The sequence below is a fragment of the Arabidopsis lyrata genome, assembly GCF_000004255.2.
Source record: "Arabidopsis lyrata subsp. lyrata unplaced genomic scaffold ARALYscaffold_1, whole genome shotgun sequence".
In the NCBI taxonomy this organism is placed as follows: Eukaryota; Viridiplantae; Streptophyta; class Magnoliopsida; order Brassicales; family Brassicaceae; genus Arabidopsis; species Arabidopsis lyrata.
The window spans coordinates 5,595,003-5,615,894 of NW_003302555.1; the positions used below are offsets into that span (position 1 = coordinate 5,595,003).

Sequence of the window (20,892 nt, forward strand, 5' to 3'; positions counted from 1 at the left end):
TAATAATACGGCGCCGTTTTAATATCCCTCTCGTATAATAAAGGAAGCTTCTCTCTTCTTCTTCCTCAGAAGATATCGGAAAAAGGAAAAAAGCTGCTCTTGCTCAAGGTTTTTTCTTTCCCGCGCATTATTTCGATAAAAATGGCTCCTAAATCGGATAACACAGAAGGTATAATCTCTGAAAAAAATTCTTCAAGTTCTCTTTGTTCTTCTTCGATTATTGTTACCCGATCTGTTTTTTTTTTTTTTTTCTTCGTCCTCATTTTGATTTCTCTCTTATTTACTTGTTTCTGCAGCTATCGTACTCAACTTTGTAAATGAGGTAAGTACTTCTCTGCGATTCTCCATTTTTGCTTTAATTTTAAACAGATACGACCATAAATTTGAATTCGAAATTGAAAATTGAGGCTAGGTTAAGGTACGCAGTGATATTCACATGATTCTGAATCTGGGAATTTAACCACTTTGGAGGTCAATTTTGCTTTAGCTTACACATAAAGTTTTCATTTGAAGCTATTGAAATCAACTGGGTTTTTTAAAATTGATTTGATACAGGTTATATATTGCAAGCTTTTTTTCAATCTGTTGTGTTATTTTTGTTAGATTTTGATGAATGTGTTGTTGTTACATTTTTGATGCAGCAAAACAAACCTCTAAACACTCAAAATGCAGCTGATGCTCTGCAAAAGTTTAACCTTAAGAAGACTGCAGTTCAAAAGGCACTTGATAGCCTTGCTGATGCCGGAAAAATCACGTTCAAAGAGTATGGTAAGCAGAAGATTTACATTGCTAGACAAGACCAGTTTGAGATTCCAAACAGTGAAGAACTTGCTCAAATGAAAGAAGAAAACGCCAAACTTCAAGAACAACTCCAAGAGAAGAAGAAAACAATCAGTGATGTGGAGTCAGGTGTGAGAAACTTACTTTTGTTAAGTCGTTTTGAGGATGTGATATAGCTGCTCGGATAATGTTATGTTGTTCTGTGACATTATTTGCAGAAATCAAGAGCTTGCAGTCAAACTTGACACTAGAAGAGATACAAGAGAAAGATGCCAAACTAAGAAAGGAGGTATATGTTCTTACCTTTTGGTTTTTGTATTTCTTTGAGTGAGATTGTACATAGCTTAAAAAGTGATTTCATCTGTGTACCAGGTTAGGGAAATGGAAGAGAAACTGATCAAACTACGCGAAGGGATTACATTGGTGAGGCCAGAAGACAAAAAGGCTGTTGAAGATATGTACGCGGATAAGATTAATCAGTGGCGCAAGCGAAAGAGGATGTTCAGAGACATTTGGGATACTGTAACAGAGAATTCTCCCAAAGATGTTAAGGAACTAAAGGTGCAAAATCATATATCTTCACGAGTTTTTTTCTTCCGGACTACATTAGTTTCGCTGTAATGTTTGACTACTGTTACTTTGCAGGAGGAGCTTGGAATTGAATATGATGAAGATGTCGATCTAAGTTTCCAGGCATATGCTGACCTAATTCAACATGGTAAAAAGAGGCCTAGAGGACAGTAATTTCCAGGTAATTTCTTCGAAATTGATTCAAAGTTTTCTAGAAACTTTTTCTTGAATAAAAGACACACATATGCAACTGTTCAACATCATTGAAAGCTTATATCCATAAAGAACAAAATAATCTTACACCCTTGAGCAAAAAAAGAACATAGAAAAATACAAAACTCAGTGGTTAAACCATATAGATGCACCTGAAAAATTATAATATTTGTACTTAGTATCCACGAACCTGTCTGGTCCTGACTGAAACCGGACCCTTCAAACCTGCTTTACGCATAATAGGATCTTCAATTGAATGAACCATGTGGTCCACATGTCTTGTATCCTCTCTATTGGAAGCTCTATTCGAACCAACCATAAGACTTGGCTCATCTTTAGACTTAGGAATAGTATTAGTCTCAACACTAGATTGGGTTTCTTCTTCACTATCGTAGATAACAGTATCGTTCTCCAATAGCTTCACAGGGTCTTCTCTGAATGACATCACTGGGAGATCATCAATAATATCTTCTGAATCCGGCATCGACCTCTTAGATTCTGACCTCACATCCCCTTCCCCTTCTGAAGAATCATCATTACCTTCTTGTTCTTGTTCTGATTCTTTGTTTTCAGAACCATGAAATGAATTTCCCCCACCAATGTTACCCGGACTGTCATGTCCACGAGGAGAAAACTGAGAAAGCTCCACAGCCGCTCGTGCAGCCTCTGCTGCATGAGCTGCTGACTCAAACGCTGCTTGTGCAGCATCAGCCACATCTTTGTACTTCTTCTTTCCTCTCTTGACCGAATCAGATAAACCATAACCTTCTCCTCTCTCATCTTCACTTGTTAGCTTAGCCTTACTAACATCTGATGTTCCCTGCATATGTGTTGTTCCCTGCATATATCATAAATTTGATTAGAACATGATTTTTAAATTTTTTTGTTATCTTTGTGGTTAATTGCAGATTTCCATACCTCAGTGGACGTAGAAGCTTCTTCTAGTTTCAGAACAATGTTATTCTCTGCAGCAATCTCCTTCAAAGCCTTCATTCTAACTTCTTTCGGTGGATGTCTTGTGGACAACTTCTGAATTATCTATAGTAACACCAAAAGAAACATGAAACTCAGTAAGTATCTTGTTTTAATAGGAGGGATATATAATATAACGTATTGAATATAGTATGGGTTGAATCAAACTTCAAACTTGCTTACTTTGGGATCAACCCCACAATTACTGCGCAACTCAATAGACCGCGCAGCGAGATCTTTACCAAAACGTGAAATCAAAACACTACGAATCTCTTGAAGCTCAGGGAATTCACCGATTCTAGAAGCTGCAAAAAGCAAGCCCGAAACAGCTTCTAGAAGCTCTTCAGGACAATCTCTGTTGTGTTCAAAGAGGTGAATACGGTCGATACAGAGAGTGAAGTAGCCATGGATGAAGAAGAGAACGTCCAGGGTGTTTTGGTCTTTGACGACTTGGTCGACTCTATGGTAAGCGTTCTCGTGATGGCCGAGCTTGAGAAGCTCGGTGACATCAGAGATGGCTTGAGAGAGTCTGGCTTGACGCTGGTTCTTAAGAATAGAGAGCCTTGTGAGAGCTAAGGTGATAAGAGACTTGAACTTGTTGGTCTTGAAACTCCGACCAAGCAAAGCGTCAAGCTTCTTCCCCATGGCCGAGTTGCAGAGAGGAGGAGAGAGAAGAGAGTGAATAAGAGTTTACGTTGTCTTCATTTGAATGGAAGAGTTATAAGAGAGACAATAAGAGAAGACGCGTTACGACATACGAAGACTTCTTAGCAACGAAGTTTTCCAGAGTTGGAAAAAACGACCATTACGAAGAAAATGTGGTTCGAATTTCGAAATAATAAAAACAAAATGGACCGCTATTGAATATCACGGGGATTAATTAATCAAAAGACCAAATGGTAAACCAAATTTAAATCGTTGTTGAAAAAAGGAGGATTTGGTAATTGATTAATCAAAATGTGTAGTATATAGGCTAATCCTTAAAAATGTTTTGGAGATTTTTTTGAAATATCTACTTAAAGAGGTGTTATTAGATAATCTTATATATATATATATTACTACTGTTTATTATTTTTGAATTCTTTTTCTTTATGTCTATACATAAAGTTAGTAGAAAATCTTGTGAATTTACTCTCTTCCTTTTAATATTATTACCTACAAATAGATACTTGAACCAGTCTCAAAACATGAAACTAGTACAACACTTTGATAATCTAAATCTGAACCGGCCATTTCTTGTACCATGCATTCTTAAAACAAGAAAATGCATGAAGGATTCAGGTTTCTGGTATAAATTGCATTCTTTAAATTTGGTAATGATTGTGAACGATGGACCCATAATTATTGTTTCATGACGAGGAACGTTCGTGCTGTTCTAATTTCTAGAACTTATTAAAAGTTAAAACAACATTAAACAGAAAAAACGTATAGGATCGGGGAATCCCTCAAGTCCAATTTTTCCCAACTTTCCTTAGAAACTACAAACGAAACACTCATTAACAAAAGTCGTGAAATAGACATACGAGAAATGTCACTGTTACGGCTTTTAATATTGCAATTAATTTAAGAATGACAGGTTTAGAGGAATTATTAAAGCTTTGGATCAGCCATTAGAAATCACACCATTTCCTCTTTATTTGGTGTGACTTCAATTTCATGATCAAAAAGACTACTAAACTCATCTGCACGCAACTTTCCACGTCAAAAACATAGTAACAATAATCTTGTTATTATGATAAAGAGAGAGACTTTTACTTCTGTTAGGTACGAAATATTTTGAAAGACCTGTTTATTTACAAAGGCAATCTTTCTTCTAGACATAATTCTCCCACTTATCTCATGTGAATCAATCACATTATATAAATCTTTTGTGATTCTAGATTTGCAAAACAAACTTCTAATATGCTACCTAATCTTTTTTAATTACATGAAAATGATATAATGTGAATCCACCAACCAAACTAGGCCTGGGCATAATACTCGAACCCGAAGAACCGAACCGAACCCAACTCGAAAAATCTGACCCAAACCCAAACCCGAAGTTTTAAAATACCCGAACGGGTTCTAAACTTTACAACCCGAAAACCCGAACCCGAACCCGACTCGAATCCGAAACCGAACAAGTATCCGAACATACCCAAAATATAAGTACATAGTTATAATATATTAGTAATATTTATACTTGTAATAATCTAAGTGCCTAAATTATTCGGATGTTAAGATATTTTCGGGTGTTTTAGCTACTTTGGGCTATATTCGGGTTAAACTACTTGAGTTTTATAGATTTTTTTGAGTATTTTTCAATACTTTGCATAATTTCCTAGGCCCAAAGACTAATCTACGAAGTCTTGCATCTGGGTACGCTTTACCCCATTGTTAAGGGAGCGGGTAGGTGGCCAACCTGAATCGAACCCAGGAGGGGGAACTCACAGCCGTGAGCCCTTTACCAACTGGACCAACGTGGGTTGGTTATAAATTCTTATCGTCGTCGTATTGAATTTCTTCATCATGTTTCTTATCACAATGATGACGGTGGCCATGCTTGCGATGGTGCTTGTGTTGACGCTTCGAAGATTTAACGACCTCATTAGACGGCGGAGACGACCGTCAATGCTTGCGGTGGTTTGATTCTACATGCTTGTCGCTCACCATCAAATCGTCGAAATTAGGAGAAAAATTAAAAAATTATGGTTAGATTCGATTTTGTCGCGCGCTCTCTCAATTTATGTAGCCTGAACCGTATATATAAATTAACGAATCCCCGATTTACACGTTATTCCAGTTAATTCGACCGGTTGTCAGATTTAATGATCTTATATACAATATTTTATTAAACCTAATTTACCTAAATACCGAACTTCGTAAAAAACCAGATTAAACAGTCAACTTGACCAATCCTTAAATCTGGCATAATCGGGTAGACCAACTTCGTTAGTTCAACCAATTCCATGTATGATTTGATTTCAAAAGCATTGGTTATGTGAAACATCCGTAATCAGTAGTTCAGTACCAAAACATAATTCGTAGTTGTTGTTGGTTTTGGGCTATAGCTTATGTTTCATGGGCCAGGCCTCTGTCTGAAACTGAAATCAGACTTGCCGTTTTATATGAGTTGGAACATAAAAAATAAAAGTTGACAGAGAGATACTTAAATTTCACATTAACAAAAGCTATGCAAAAAAAGTTCTTGGAAGAAAAAAACAAGCGAATTCGCTTATACTACTAATCTAGCAAATTACACCAACTAACAAAATATTTAACTTTTCCTAAATCCTGATAATTTTAATTAATAGACATTTAACCATCTATTAAAAAAAAAAAAAACGCCAGGGAGAGCCAAACGCTTTACAAAACGGTATCGTTTTCATTTCCCACCTAATTAAAAAAAGAGTTTGTTATTTTTATTCCGCCGGTAACGACTCCGACCGCCACGAAAACAGATCGCCGGAATCAAAACAATCGTCGGAAAATTCAAACAACCCCTCAACAGCCACGTAATCTCCACCGTCTCCGACGCCGGAACCAAAATCCAAATCACCGTAATTCGTCACGTGATTTTCAAATCCCCAAATCTCGTCGATTCCTGACGAATCAGACGACGCTCGTACCAAATCCGTTAACGTCTCCGTCGTTTCCTCCTCCTTCGCAACGGGAACCGGAGAAATCGATGGAGGCGGAGGTAAACCAAGCTCGTCATCGGAAGCTTCGAGAAGATAACCGAGATAAGGCTGAGTTTCGCCGGCGGAAGAGCCTTGCCCCGTCGTGGTGGTGACCGTTGATAACTCGTCTTGGAAACTTTTCATAACCGAGTCGAGATCTTGACTCACTGGTTCAGGATCAGAGTCATCGAGAACATCGAATAAATCATCTCTCAACCTCTTCACCTCCGGCGAGTCAAGAACCGCTTCGTCGGATAACTCGTCTCTAACTCGCTTTTTCTCGGCTGAGTCCGTCCGAGTTATAGCCAACAACTTCTTCTCCTCCTCCATAGCTTTTAGCAATTACGTTTTTTTTGTTTGTTTTTTGAATCAGTGGCAAAATCGAAAATAGTGGGGGATAGAGGTGCAGAATGGGAAGAAGGGAACACGAGATTATATAGTAGGGGAGAGAGAAGAGAGAGATAGAGAGAGAAAGAAGGAACGCGTGAGATGTGACGGATACTGAAGCGCGTGGCGAGAGCGAATCCTTTGGAATCACGGATCCCTTGCCTTTTTTTATTTTTTTATTTTTTATTTTTTTGTTTTTTTGTTTTATTTTTTTTAGAAAATAGTAGTATATTTATTTTGAAAACTTCCAGATGTCGCTTTCTAAATTTAAAAGCATTATAAATTGGTTTGAATTCAGATTTGAAGTCCGGTCACGTTGCAGTGCACATGCCCAGTCAATTACGCCCTCTGGATTTTTTTCTTTTTCTTTTTTTTAACAAGATTTTTTTCAAAGATAATTATCTCTTAAGTCTTAACCAGTTTTAGACTTATGGATTTTTCTAGAAAACTATCTCATGTAATAACAAACATAGAATATTGATTTTTTTATGACGACAGAAAAAAAAACTAAAGAATTTAAAATTATTTGTCTGTTAGCAACAAATAAATTTTCTGTTTTCTATTTTCGATGTTTGCCATGTCATATTAACGAAATTAATGGAATAAATACTGTGAACACGTAAGAGATTAACGTTTGATCAAATTGAAAATCAGCATAATATAAAAATGTTAGTGGTAGTATTTGTCCAGTGGTCATAGACGTTGGGTGGTCCTTAGCACTCTATCTATATTCAACTTCATGGTACAGTTTTTATATATGTATTCATCTATGTTGCATGAAAACGGGAACGGGTACGCGAAAACGGAATCGTTTAGAAGCGCTGAAGCGATTTTTTAGAAAATTTTACGGAAGCGGTACGCGATGGAAGCGTATAGTATATATAAAGAATATATATATATATGTATATATATAACTAAATATTAAACATTATATCATATTACAAGTTATATTAACCCCACAAATCTAATAAATAAATTTTAAAAACTAAATTTAAAAATTAAACCAATTTTTACAACAAACAAAATCAAATAATTCAAGAAAAAAATTATAACACTATATTCATTCTTTTTTTAAATAACATCAAACAAAATCGTTTCAAATTATGTATATTATAGGTAAAAATATTATCAAACTCAAGTCTCTCGAAATTAATCTAAATTAATTAATCATTTATAATATCTCTCACATATTAGATTCATGTCATTGCTATTTTCTAAACATGATTTTGTTAAAAATAAAATACAAATATTAGTATGCAAAATTTTTAGTTTGAGTTTGTTTGTATAAAAATAATAATTTCATGTTTTATTTGTAAAATTGAATTTATAAAATGGAAGCGCAAGCTTCCAAACCGGAATCGTAAGCTTCCAACGAGCTTCCAAAGTGGAATTTTTGGAAACGCGATGGAAGCGAGATTCCGAAAGCTTCTAAAAACTTCCGATTCTGACTAAGATTCCGAAGCGGGAAGCGGACCTCCGACAAAGATTATGTGCTTCCTAGATATTCATATAAACTTTTTATCTACTGATTTTTTTTAAAAAAGTCTTTGATAGAAAACTTTGCTAACTATTTATCTATTACTTTATATTAAAACCATTGGTCCATGTCGAGCTATGTGAATACTTTTTTATATGAAGATTTCATTCATATATATATCTCTATGCTTTTGATCATTTACACGTAAACGTAAAAGTTTTATGGGGCATAAATCAAATTACTTTTTCCTATGTTCATATTTAGAAATGATAGGACGCAGACAACATTTCCACTACGAGTTTGCTATTGTCTCATAATATCATAGTAAATAAACAACAACATGTATGACCACATCGAATTAAAGTTAGATTTCACATCATGATATGGGAAACGCTAAATTGATTCAACAATCTATAATACTTCTTCATCAATAAAGAAACTTTGCGGAATAATATATAATTTATCTTTTAAAACTTTGCTGCACAAGATTTTTTTTTTTTTTTTTGCGTTAATGGTATGAAATCGAGATAAAACAACCTTAATCTAATGGTTTTGTTATTTCTTTTAAATATATCATCTTGTATGGTATTACTATAGGGAACCTCTATTAAAAAAGTAGGTTGATGTTGAAAAATTTTCGAGTTTTGGAATAAGGTGTGGATTTAGACAAAAGGTGATTGTTTTAATTGGTGGGCAATGGGCATCTAGTGTTGCCAATATACTTGGTTTAAGCAAAGTTGTGATTCTTGGGTAATACATATATATTTATCGATCCATTACCTTAATTTCTTCTTCTTTTTCAAATCGAACCATTTCTTTAAAAAAAAAAAAAAAGAGAGAATATGATTGCATTATCAAAGATGCACGTTTCTCTTTTTTTCGGTATGACATTTCGAGCAGTCCATATCAAACATATTGGTACGATTTTTTGGTGGTGAGTGACCTAAAATTTATTTGCTAGATAAGCAAAGAACATATAACACTATATTTTAACAAAAAAAAAAAACATATAATACTATATTGAATATCCATCCCACTAACGTTTTCTTTTTTCGCCCGATTATTTTTTTACTTATAGAAAATTTTAGGATGATCATATATAGGATCAAATGATCTTATGAGTTATGACTGACCTAAATTTTTATGGAAAATAATCGTGTCAATCACTATAATGCTAATACGTTTTAGTTTGAATCATTCTATATACCTTGTCAATTTGATAACAACGAAATTAAATTACTGATATCTTTTTTTTACCTCTTTAGCATTTCTTTATTGTAGAATGACCGCGCTATTGCATGTATTTGACTGGTTTTCTATATATCATACACACTTAGAATGGTTCTATTGCCTTTAAATTAACCCTTGTTTAAAAGGAAACGTACATATTATAGGTTTATGGATACAATAATACATAATTTAATTTTGAGAAATATAAAAGTTAGATGACAACAAAAGTAGGTACAGAAGACAAAATGTACCTCTTCGGATATTTGGATGGTTTTAATTAGTTTTATTCAGAATTTATCTATATCACATTTTTTTTTGTCGTCAATCTATATCACTTAAGTATGCATATACAACGTAGGCCTACATGATATTCGCCTCATCGTGCAAATCATACACGTATCAAGGAAATATATATCAATGAAACTTTGTCAAAATTTAAAATAAACCCAAGGTCCACTTGCATATCAATAAATTGACACTTAATAAAACTCTACACGTATTTATTTACGTACTCAATCAAACTTAGAAAACCTCTAAAATGTCAACTAAAAACCATGAGCAAAAACATCAACCTAGTTGATATGATATTGGAAAACCACCATAAAGAGTTCTTAATATTTATTAAAATTGACAAGTTAAATGAACAAATTATTGGAAACGTTTAGACCGATATATCTGATGTTCTTTGTGCTCCATTCCAAAAACATTTCGTTTGCGTAGACGCACAAACTCGTGATCAATTTATTATGTACATATGTATAACCATAGTTTACTTGAAATATTGTATGTTAGCATCAATTTATTTTACATTGATCATAAATTGAAATATGTATATATTTAATTTTCATGAATAGAATTGTCTTAAATTCAGACACTTGAAATATGTATATCCAAATATTTAGATCAATATTTATGAATGAAGCAAAACTGTAAAACATACTAAAGTGTTTTCACCTAAAAAAATATCATATCATTTTGCAATCGAGTCTTAAAATTCTGTTTAATAGTAACTTTTAATTAATGTTTACTTTGTCTAAACGAAATCTTTGTAATTCGAAAATAATTAAAAGTTTGAAACAACACTTAAGTATATGAATAAAGTAATATTGATATTCTAAAAACGAAATGAAAGAAATACCTGAAGAACGTTACAGTTTTTTATTAATCATCATCCGATGATTAAAAAAACTATGTGAACTACATAAAGATTATAATAAAAATTAATTATATGTATGTTTTTTGCGTCTACAATTAAAATTCCCTAATACAGCATAGATGCGCAGAAGTCTTCTTGTATATATTTTTAGAGGTTTGAAAAAACAAAAGTACTTATATATTAAAAACTAATCAAAGTGGAGGTGAAGCATAATTGTGTTTTGTGAGTGGTAATGCGCATGTTGGATATGAATATCAAACTGGGGACAGTTTCAATCTATCGTATGTTTTTTTTAATATCAATATACCAGAGCATATACTAAGGGTTTTATTTTTATACGTTTAAATCAAAGCAGTCGAATAAATACGTAAGTAAATACATATACTTGATTGTGTTGTGTTTTTTTTTTTCATTTAAAAGATTGTATAAGGCCCATTCACAACGCATCACGTGAGTACAAAGCAATCAAAGTACACAACCACAAAGTAAATTACGTGGTCCCCCACCAACGTTCCATGTTATCTATTCTCTAATAAATTTGTATTGACATTATTTCAGAATTTCGTTAAGTATTATAAACCTATCAATATTTTCGGGATTGACATTTTTTTCACCTGAAATTTATTTATTTAATACTCTCTTTTTCAAATTATAAGATATGTTTCAATCCAAGTCAGATGTTAAAAAAAAAAATATGTTGAGTAAAAATACAAAGTTCAAAAAGGTAACTAAGATTTATTTTGTTTTGTATTTTTTACATTAAAACATAATTTAATACATAACTAAGAATAATCTGGCCAATAATAAAATTTATTGCATAATACTCTCTCTGTTTCACAAAGAGTATCATTTTGACACATTTCACACAAATTAAGAAAATATTGAATTATACATATATACCCCTATTTAATAAGTGATTAATGATTTAAATTCAATGAAAAGTAGCTTTAAGTTAAGGGTAAATCAGAAAATTTTGTGTAAAAGTCACATTGAAAATGTAGAATGACACTTTTTGTGAAACAATAATCAAACTCTAAAATGACATTTTTTGTGAAAGAGAGTGAGTACTAATAGTCACAAAATTGAATGAATTTAATTTTTGGTATTAAAACTTGATTTTTTTCTAAATATTTTATATTGTGAAATAAAACAAAATTTCTAACATCATATAATATGCATGAAAAAGCTGTCCATATTTTAAGGGTGATTCAAATGGATTAAATTAGAGATTTTATATACCAATTTGCATTTAGTTAAATTAGATAGTAGTGAAAACAAAAATTGATAGTTGGTAGATTTCCATGTGCACACCAAATTTTTAGTATGGCATACATTTGCATTTAAAAAGTTATTATAGATAGGTAAAGTAATTATCATCTGATATTTTGGCTACTCTAAATGCCAATGAAATTTAGTTGAACTTTAGCTGTGTTTTATGTTTTTGTTATTTCATTCAACATTTGGACAAAAAAAAAAAGGTTATTCATTCAACATTTTATCTTATTATATGTTAAATTTTGAAATCCCCAGCTAAAATTATATCTCAAACATTATTAAGCATAATAGAAAATATTTTGTTTGTAATGAAAATAGGGATTATTGTCTGAAATGTCATTTTTTTGGAAAAACTTATGAAAATGTCATTTTTTTATTAGTTTACGGATTTTGCCTTTTTTACGTATTTATGATTTTTTTTTTGCAAAAATACGTATATTATACCAAATATTAAACTCTAAAAACAAATGGAACCGACTAAACCCAAACATAACGAGTGAAACGCATGTTAAATCATATTTTTGGAATATGAAAAATGGCAAAATCTATAAACTATTCAAAAAATGACAAAATCCACCAATGCCATTATGAAAAATGGCGAAATCCGTAATTAATTCATAAAAATATGTTCAGAACTACAAAAAACTTAACATATATTTTTATATGTTTTTTATTTATAAAGAACATATCTTTCATATGTTTCATTCAAACTTTCAAAAAAAAATAGAAACTTTTATTCGTTCTTTAAAAAAAATACTATTTCACATTTAAATGAACAATTTTTCATATTTAAACTATAAATCATGGAATCTAAACCATAACCTCAACATCATAAACTCTAAACATCCCCAAAACTAATACTCCCTCCGTTTCAGTTTAGTTATCGTTTTAGGATTTAAATTTTGTTTCATAATAGTTGTCGTTTTAGGTTTTCAATGCAAATGTTTGGTAAAAATTCCAGTTTCATCCCTACTGTTTTAATGTTTTGGCCAATGAAATTTTTTATAAAATATATTAATAAAAGATAAAACAGAAAATTAAATACTTTTCTTAATTTATGTGAAAAAATCTTAAACGACAACTAAAACGAAACGGAGGAAGTATACATTTAAGTCTAACCTCAAACTCCTACACTCAAACCGACGTCTAATCCTCCTCAAATTAAAGCTCACCAGTCACTACCACTGAATACCCAAAATTTTACCAACTCATTGGTGGTCCGCTTTATTTAATAAGTACACGAACCATAATCTTAATCACTATTAAGAACCTGTAGCTATATATATGATCCACAGAGCCCAAAATACATCTTATCCAACTACACAAAAAGATAATTCGTAAAATAATTTGTATTTCTAACCACGGAAAGAATAACTAATGGGGAAACTAACTTTCCCATTCTTTTTACATTTTAGTCATGTGGTCCAAGACAAAATAAATAATTTTAGAACGACAATTATTTTACGATTTGGCCTTGCAATAATTTCTGGCCATTGGTTTTTTAGTTTACATCAGTATGGATATGGATTATAGTAATCAATACAACAAAATAAAAATTCAATTTTGTGGTAATGGGAGATTTGGTATTGGAGTACTGAGCGCAACACATGACACGATTCGATATTTAAAACCATATAAATGACAGGTTATATATTTATATATATATAAACAATTACATATATAATATACACGTATGAAGTCATTTTAAATATGAAATTAATAACCAATTAAATATGAATATGGAGCTACTAGCCAGTAGCCTGGTCGAAGTTTTGCAGAATCAGTTAAGTGACGTAGCAAAAAAAAAATAACAAAATAATTAATACACTGAACAAATCGTGAACCCTGATAGGCCAACTCCAATGGGATTCTAAAACACTATTTTAGTGTAATTTTTGAACTAAAAGCTCTTCAATGGAACTCTAAAATTCACACTATTTTAGTGTGATGCTACAGTATCACACCAAATTTGGTGTGCTACTATTCACAACTCTAAACACTATTCAATTATTTTATCAATAAAATAATTAAATTAGGAAATATAAAATTACAAAGTGAATAGATTTAAATTGAAAAATGAATAGATATACTAATATATTATATGTATTGAAATAGTTTATTTAATTATGATATTTTTATATTATTATGTATGAAAATAGTAATATTATTCTGTATTTTTAGATATATATTTTAATGTAAGTATTGTTTATTATGTAATAATAAGTACTAATAAAAACTATTAAATAATAAAAGAAGTCTTTTAATTTAATAAGATAATATTAGATTATATTCTTTTAGTGTGATATTTGGTGTTGTGGTTGGAGAGGAAAAACATTTTAGTGCTAAAACTACATTAAAATGATGTAATTTTAACACCAAAATGGTGTTTAGCCTTGGAGATGCCCTTAGAGTCTTCCCTATATAGTTCACTTGTTTCACTTTGATTAATGTTACTATCATTGTAAAATAACAAATTAATCAGTACAAGATTATTTCTAAATGTGTGCAAATAAATTTTAATTAAGCATCAATTTCGATTGAAAATTACTAATACAGAGAGGGCCAATGATAATTTAATGTTTTGAATTTTTTTTTTTTGGAAAAATAGTAATATCGTGTATGGATTCGTGAAGAACTGGAAAAATGATATCACTTTTAATATCACTATAAATAATTTGGACTACGGTATATATACATTTGAAAATTAAACTAATTTAGTTTTAAATGAATTTTTAGTTCTTTAGAATATATCTATATATATATATAATAATAATAATAATAATAATAATCATGTGATATAAATCCGTAAAGATATTTAGCACAAAGCTATAACAATAAGAACTGACGATATAGTACTTATAAACGAATAAGATAAACTTTGTCCAAAAAAAAAAAAAAAAAAAACGAATAAGATAAACAATAATTGCATGTATTAACAAAACTGGACATTATATGTTGTAAAGTCTGCCAAATTTCTACCAAGTCTTAAACAACTTTGCCAAACCTAAACTCTAAACCTTATATATAGTATAATAAAGTCTTTTTGGAAAATTTATTAAACCGTAAACCTAAGTTATAATAGTTTTTTAGAAATATGCGCAAAAAAAAAAGAAAATAGAAAAAGAAATATAGATTTAAGGGATAAAAATATACGTTTTTTTTTGTGAGTGTGTGCATGCACGTGTTTAAATTGCAAAAAATAAGTATCCTTTAGAAATGATGTAATTAAATTTTAACGAGTTCGTTTTCTCTAAAAATCCTCAACTACATGCATAGAATTCTGCACAAGCTAATGGTAGAGTCTAAAACATACTATTTATATGCAACTTTATAATTTATTGGTTAATGTTTGATGATAGGATTTCTGTATACTGTTCTGTTTAGCTTTCCATTTTCATCAAGTTCTTTTAATCTACACCAGGTATTTGACATTTCCTTTTGATTTTTTTTGACATGAGGTTTTCTTTTTTTTTTTTGGTTTATTCCTTTTCATTGATCTTGTTTTAAAAGGTTGAGAATTTGCTTTTCATTCTATTTTTAAAGTCCTGCTTTGGAAGAAAATTATCACCTAAATATTTTGGTGACCATAAACTAATTCAGAAAGAAAAAAAAAATCCTAGAAATGCATAGACGATGCGAGAGGATTGCGTCCAAATATAGTCACAATAATTTTATTTTCTTAAAACTAAATTAAAAAAAAAAACTAAATTATTATTCTAGCTTATTCTAAACTTTCTAAGATCAGCATATTAATGTGTGTCTAAAAGTTTTTTTTATTTAACAAAAGTGTGTCTAAAAGTATTAAAAATAAAATTGTAAGATAATGCATGAATATAAAAGAATAAATTGATTATTCTTTTCTTTCTCGTGTCAACAGCCTACATATATACATTCATATATTCGGGCGTATTTATCGTAGATGGGAACAATTAAGCTAAACGAGGGACCATGTGTTGAAGAATGCAAGGATGCAAGGGACATATAGTTCCATATATCTTTTTTCTTTTTTTTTTTCCAAAGTTTAGTTCATATATCTATTTACTAAATTAAATGGTCTAATTGCAACCGATATTAAATTATTTATTACTCCATAAATTCAGATTTCTTTTTTTTTTGAATAACCGCGGGTCTCCCAAAGGCTTCCTAGGCCCAAGGACTAATCCCACGAGACTGGCAATTCCCCTATGTAAACCTGTCAGTGGCCGTGCCTCGAACCCTGGTGGCGGAAGTCACAGCTGTGACCCTTTTACCACTAGACCACAAGGCCCGGTTTAAATTCAGATTTCAGATTGTTCCATAAATTCAGATTTCAGATTGTTCGAAACATGAAACAATAAAAAAAATTGAAGCTCTGATAATGATAAATACTTTGTTGAGCCCTAATTTATGCAAATCGTGTCATCATAAATCAGAATCACAATTTTTTTTGAGTATAATAATAATTCAATATGCCATGTTAAAAATAAAATTTCGTAATAGAGAATTTAGAAGGACGGTTAAGGTGCGCGTCACTATCATGTTGTGTCGTCTTCAGTCAGCGCCACGATGATTGTCTACGAGCAATCATCCTCTGCTTCTCGACCTTACTCTATTACAGTATTAGTTATTACAATCACTTGAACTTTGATTAGTAGTATTATATTGGTAGCGTGGAAAACAATTAAATCATGTTTGAAAATTAGTGATCTGCGAAAATTCTTGGTATTTTCGTTGTGTATGCTGACAGAATTTTACTAAATTATCTTAAGTGGAGATCCAGAAACAAGTTTTATAAGGATCAATATAGTACAAAATTTTTATGATGAACAATAAATTGAAAAATTATATGAATTAAAGGGGTAAGTTAGAACAAAAATTTATAGAGGTCAAACACTAATTTTAACCAAATATTTTTTCAAATTCAATCAAATTTACACTAAAATTACAAATATATAAAATTTATAGGGGTCATGTGACCCCACTCTCCCCTTCTTAGTTCTTACCTCCGCCCCTGATTGTGTTAAAAAACGAATAACTTTTTGTGAAAGTTATTTTTGTTGTAGAAGCACATCTTTTGTTTCTTCATTTTGTTTCTTCATCTTTAAAATGAATCAAGGAAGAATACTATCGTATATAGAGCCTCCAATATTTTTTTTTTTTTGTCAATCGAGCCTCCAATATTTATCTGGCTGATTTTTCTCTTTCAACATCCTTTAATTTTGTTGTTTCGTCTAAATTTTTTTTTTTTTTTTGTGCTCTATTTTTTTACCAATTTATCATGATGAATTGGTGATGGCTTTTGTTGATTCCGGAAATTACTCAATCAAAGTTAGTAATAGTTTATTTCAGTCATTTTTTGTTCAACGAAAATACCTAGACTTGTCTAGTTTAAGTTTGAGGCGCCGCATAAATTATAAAATAATTTCTAGCCTGTCTCTTTCTTTCTTTTTTGTGTTAAACTTGGAAAAAATATATTTTTATTTCTCTTTTAACAAAAAAAAATAAAAAAAAATATTTTTGCTATTTGTCACTATCCGATCATGTTTTAGCGAATTTAGCCACTTTAAGCAAATAGTATTTATAAACAAGAAAAATGTCATTAAAATCCCCAATTTATTCAAAACGTTGATTTAAATCCTCAACTTACGACGAAACGAAATAAATATCAAACTTATGTTGACTTTCCAAATAAATATTAAACTTATGTTGACTTTCCAAATAAACACCAAACTTTCATTGACTTGGCCATATTAGGCATGACGTTAATTAAGTGAGTTAACAGACAATGTTAACAGGATTAATTTACTGTTAACAGACCCGCTAATTAAAAATGACAGTATTGTTGAACTATAACCAAATCTCATCTAAGTCATATAACCTAAAGTCGTATTCATATAAGTTAGTTATTTACGTAAGAATCACGAATGTACGTACGTATAGTTGTGTCTGTTCGTAAAATTGTGTCTTTTCGATTAACACATGTACGTACACTTTGTTTCGTATTGTATAAGTAGATCGAGTCAAACTCAATAACATCATTGTGTGTAATACATTTTATCTTATCAATAAAGATGAAGTTTCTTCGTACTCTATTTTTTATTTTGGTTTTGTTCTATACTCTGTTAAAATAGAGTTCGTTTGTTGATCAAAACACTAACAAGTATTCATTCTAAACATAAAATGACGTTGTTTTGCCGTAACTGTTCAATAAAATCCCGAGTTTCAAATCATACTCTATTTAAGGTTGGGGATTTTGCTCGATTTGGGGATCTAAGATTGACTTTAGAGATTTAATTCAATCGTTACGACAAAACGACGTCGTTTTGTTGTTATATGAAACAATGTCGTTATCAATTAATATATATGTTAACAGAAAATTACATCCGTTAACTAGATCTATTAACCCACTTAACGTCGTACCTAATATGGCAAGGTCAACGGAAGTTTGATACTTATTTGGAAAGTCAACATAAGTTTGATATTTATTTGGAAAGTCAACATAAGTTTGATATTTATTTCGTTTTGTCATGAGTTAAAGATTTATTAACCCACTTAACGTCGTACCTAATGTGGTCAGGTCAACGGAAGTTTGATATTTTTTTGGAAAGTCAATGAAAGTTTGGTGTTTATTTGGAAAGTCAACATAAGTTTAATATTTATTTAGAAAGTCAACATAAATTTGATATTTATTTCGTTTCGTCATGAGTTGAGGATTTAAATCAACTTTTTGAATAAGTTGGGGATTTTAACGACATTTTTTCGATTTATAAACCAAAAAACTGTATTTCATTTGAAATTTCTTAACTTTCATTCCTTTTCTTGATATTTTTATATGGCTGTGTATGTATCGATTTACTTTTTCATATGTTAAACAATGTTCTCTCAAATCAATGGCTGATATAAGTCATCTAAATTATACAAAGTTATTGACAAAAAAAAAAAAAAAAAAAAAAAAGGTGAGAAAAAATGAAAATGTGTAGTAAATTTCAAGCCGACAGCGTAAGGCAGACGACGTGTACATGAATCACACCTTACACAGCAATCTGACCGTCAATTTTTCCCGACCAATCCATGTCACCGTTACCATCGCCGTTCGATCCACGTTTATATAAATGGATATGATTAATTGTTTGAGGTCTCACAAAAAATGATAAATTAATACTAAAACGGAAAATAGTAATTAAAATAGTTGTAACGTCTGACCAGAAATGGAAATGGTTGTTTTTAAATTTGACCAGAAAATTCAAACTAATTAATGGAAAGGTATGTTTTTGGTGGATTTTAGCTGACCATTAATGATAGTTTTGGTGTGTTCTTAAATTATGTATTTGACAAATGGAATAACCGAAACTTATATAGAGCGAAGAAACAAAAAAAAATTGGCGACTAAATTAGTGAACAAAAATAATAATTATTAATTTACGAACTATTTTGAAAATGCTCAATATTTTTGATGTGTTATTTATAATTTCAGAATATCGAACACATTGAAAAAACGTAAGTTTGGCTAGAAAATGACTAAGGTAACTTAAGTTTTTGCTTTTATAGTTTGGCTAGAGAAGATAAAGCATTAAAGCTAACGCCCGATTATCGCACTCAGATTTACGATTATCCCACTCATGATCATTTCGTTATATATATATATATATATATATATATATATATATATATATATATATTTTAAATGTATATATAATATTAATATCTGAGCTTTTAAATGTTTTAACAATTCAAGTTATTTGCTCATGGCCATTTTTACCTACTAGACAATTAACATACATTTTATTATATTAGTATAATCGATTATGTTACGTACTTACATCTGACTCGTTAATAGAAAAGTTTGCATGATTAGGCTTGGACAATTGTTTAAGATAGAAAATTCAAATAATAAACAGTCCTAGATTCTTCATTATGTTATGAGAAAATTCATATACGATATTGACTTAAGGCTCTATCGATACTTTAGCTTTCACGGAAAAAAGGAAGAAGTTGTATCCAATTTGGAAAAGTAGAGAACAATTTACAGAGAAGGTCCCATTTGGCCCCTTTCTTTCTTCATCGTATTTCTAAAATTATACTCTCTCCGTATTTGAATAAATGTCGTTCTAGCCTTTTTTCTGTGTTTTTAATTAATTGTCATTTTAACAACTTTTGCATAAAATTTCCTAAATTACCCCCAATTAATTGATCATAATTAATTAGTCTAAATTACCAAAACTACATATACCAAAATATAATTGTAAATAATCGTTTCTCATAAGGTTAGTTTTGTCATTCTGTGCCCTTTCTTAATTCATCCAAAAACAGTTGAAACGACATTTTTTCAAATACAGAGGGAGTAGTCATTTTTAGTCCTTTTTATTTATCTTTACGAATATCTTTTATACATATATTGAATATAAAGAAATTCCAAGCAAGCATATCCTGTTAAAACGTAAATCTAATGTTTGAGTGGGTATATTTATGGATATATAGAAAAAATTAATTCAAATGATATAAGAAATGTCATGACCTAACACCTAACCCAACAAGACCAACGCTAATTTTTTTCGATTTTACGACGTTTTCGTATGTCTATTAAATTGGCTTAGGTTGCTTTCACAACTAAACCCAGAGCCGTGCTTATTTAGATATTTTGGAAACATTCGCCTACATCAGCAAATTTTGTAGAAAATTTAGGAAGCTAAATTTGTTAATAATGGTTAGTTATCATATACGTATTATTGAATTAATAAAGTTATGAGAGATTAATACAAATAATAAAGGAAAGTGGTATAAGTTGTAATATATAAAATTCCTAAATACAAGGAATCTTAATACTTTTAAGGGGATAATTTAGTGTTGTTAATCTTTCTTTTTTGGTATCCGCTAGTTTTTTTTCTATATATCTCATTAGTTCTTTTTTTTCTCACTTCTTTACCAACCTCTTTTTTATTAATCATCTTTATCCAACTTTATTAATTATTTATATATATTAGATACTACTTTTTGTATATCAGCATAATTATATTATTACCAAAATTATATTTTGTTTTGCAACACTAAATACAAATTGCAAGACTACATATTATGATCAACCTAGTTTTTATAATTTTTTTTATAGTATATATTTGTTCTCATTGTGTGATGAATACTTTTTTAGAACTGTGAATTTTTATAAGTTTTTCTTAATATTTGTAGATTTATTTAAA

General features: G+C 30.4%; 3 protein-coding genes across 4 annotated transcripts; 1 reads left to right on the forward strand and 2 right to left on the reverse strand.

Moving 5' to 3' along the window:
• Positions 1–57: 57 nt before the first annotated feature.
• LOC9328805 (homologous-pairing protein 2 homolog) lies at positions 58–2,702 on the forward strand. The gene is made up of 7 exons (XM_002889955.2): positions 58–169; positions 297–322; positions 642–909; positions 999–1,069; positions 1,153–1,341; positions 1,426–1,531; positions 2,472–2,702. Exons 1-6 carry the CDS (start codon positions 142–144, stop codon positions 1,522–1,524), a joined length of 681 nt encoding a protein of 226 aa, XP_002890001.1. The 5' UTR covers positions 58–141; the 3' UTR covers positions 1,525–1,531; positions 2,472–2,702.
• LOC9326064 lies at positions 1,594–3,448 on the reverse strand. 2 transcript variants are annotated; one of them, XM_021011879.1, is made up of 3 exons: positions 2,719–3,448; positions 2,482–2,601; positions 1,594–2,401 (listed from the first exon to the last, which is right to left on the reverse strand). In XM_021011879.1, the coding sequence occupies exons 1-3, from the start codon at positions 3,178–3,180 to the stop codon at positions 1,739–1,741; spliced, it is 1,245 nt and encodes a 414-aa protein (XP_020867538.1). In that variant the 5' UTR covers positions 3,181–3,448; the 3' UTR covers positions 1,594–1,738. The 2 variants fall into 2 exon arrangements, with proteins under 2 accessions (XP_020867538.1, XP_020867539.1); XM_021011880.1 differs by having other exon boundaries at positions 1,594–2,383; positions 2,719–3,444.
• Positions 3,449–5,647: 2,199 nt separating this feature from the next.
• Positions 5,648–7,063, reverse strand: LOC9328806. The gene has a single exon (XM_002892698.2). The coding sequence runs from the start codon at positions 6,522–6,524 to the stop codon at positions 5,937–5,939; it is 588 nt and encodes a 195-aa protein (XP_002892744.1). The 5' UTR covers positions 6,525–7,063; the 3' UTR covers positions 5,648–5,936.
• Between the last annotated feature and the right edge of the window lie 13,829 nt (positions 7,064–20,892).

What these genes read in the sequence shown, in the direction of transcription:
- LOC9328805 (XM_002889955.2), top strand. Translation starts at nt 142, where the DNA reads ATGGCTCCTAAATCGGATAACACAGAAG. An exon ending in AATCAGTGATGTGGAGTCAG is followed by an intron (nt 910 to 998) that starts GTGTGAGAAACT and finishes CATTATTTGCAG; the next exon opens with AAATCAAGAGCTTGCAGTCA. An exon ending in AAGATGTTAAGGAACTAAAG is followed by an intron (nt 1,342 to 1,425) that starts GTGCAAAATCAT and finishes GTTACTTTGCAG; the next exon opens with GAGGAGCTTGGAATTGAATA.
- LOC9326064 (XM_021011879.1), bottom strand. Translation starts at nt 3,180, where the DNA reads ATGGGGAAGAAGCTTGACGCTTTGCTTGGTCGGAGTTTCAAGACCAAC. An exon ending in ATTGTGGGGTTGATCCCAAA is followed by an intron (nt 2,602 to 2,718) that starts GTAAGCAAGTTT and finishes GTGTTACTATAG; the next exon opens with ATAATTCAGAAGTTGTCCAC. An exon ending in AAGCTTCTACGTCCACTGAG is followed by an intron (nt 2,402 to 2,481) that starts GTATGGAAATCT and finishes TGATATATGCAG; the next exon opens with GGAACAACACATATGCAGGG.
- LOC9328806 (XM_002892698.2), bottom strand. Translation starts at nt 6,524, where the DNA reads ATGGAGGAGGAGAAGAAGTTGTTGGCTATAACTCGGACGGACTCAGCC.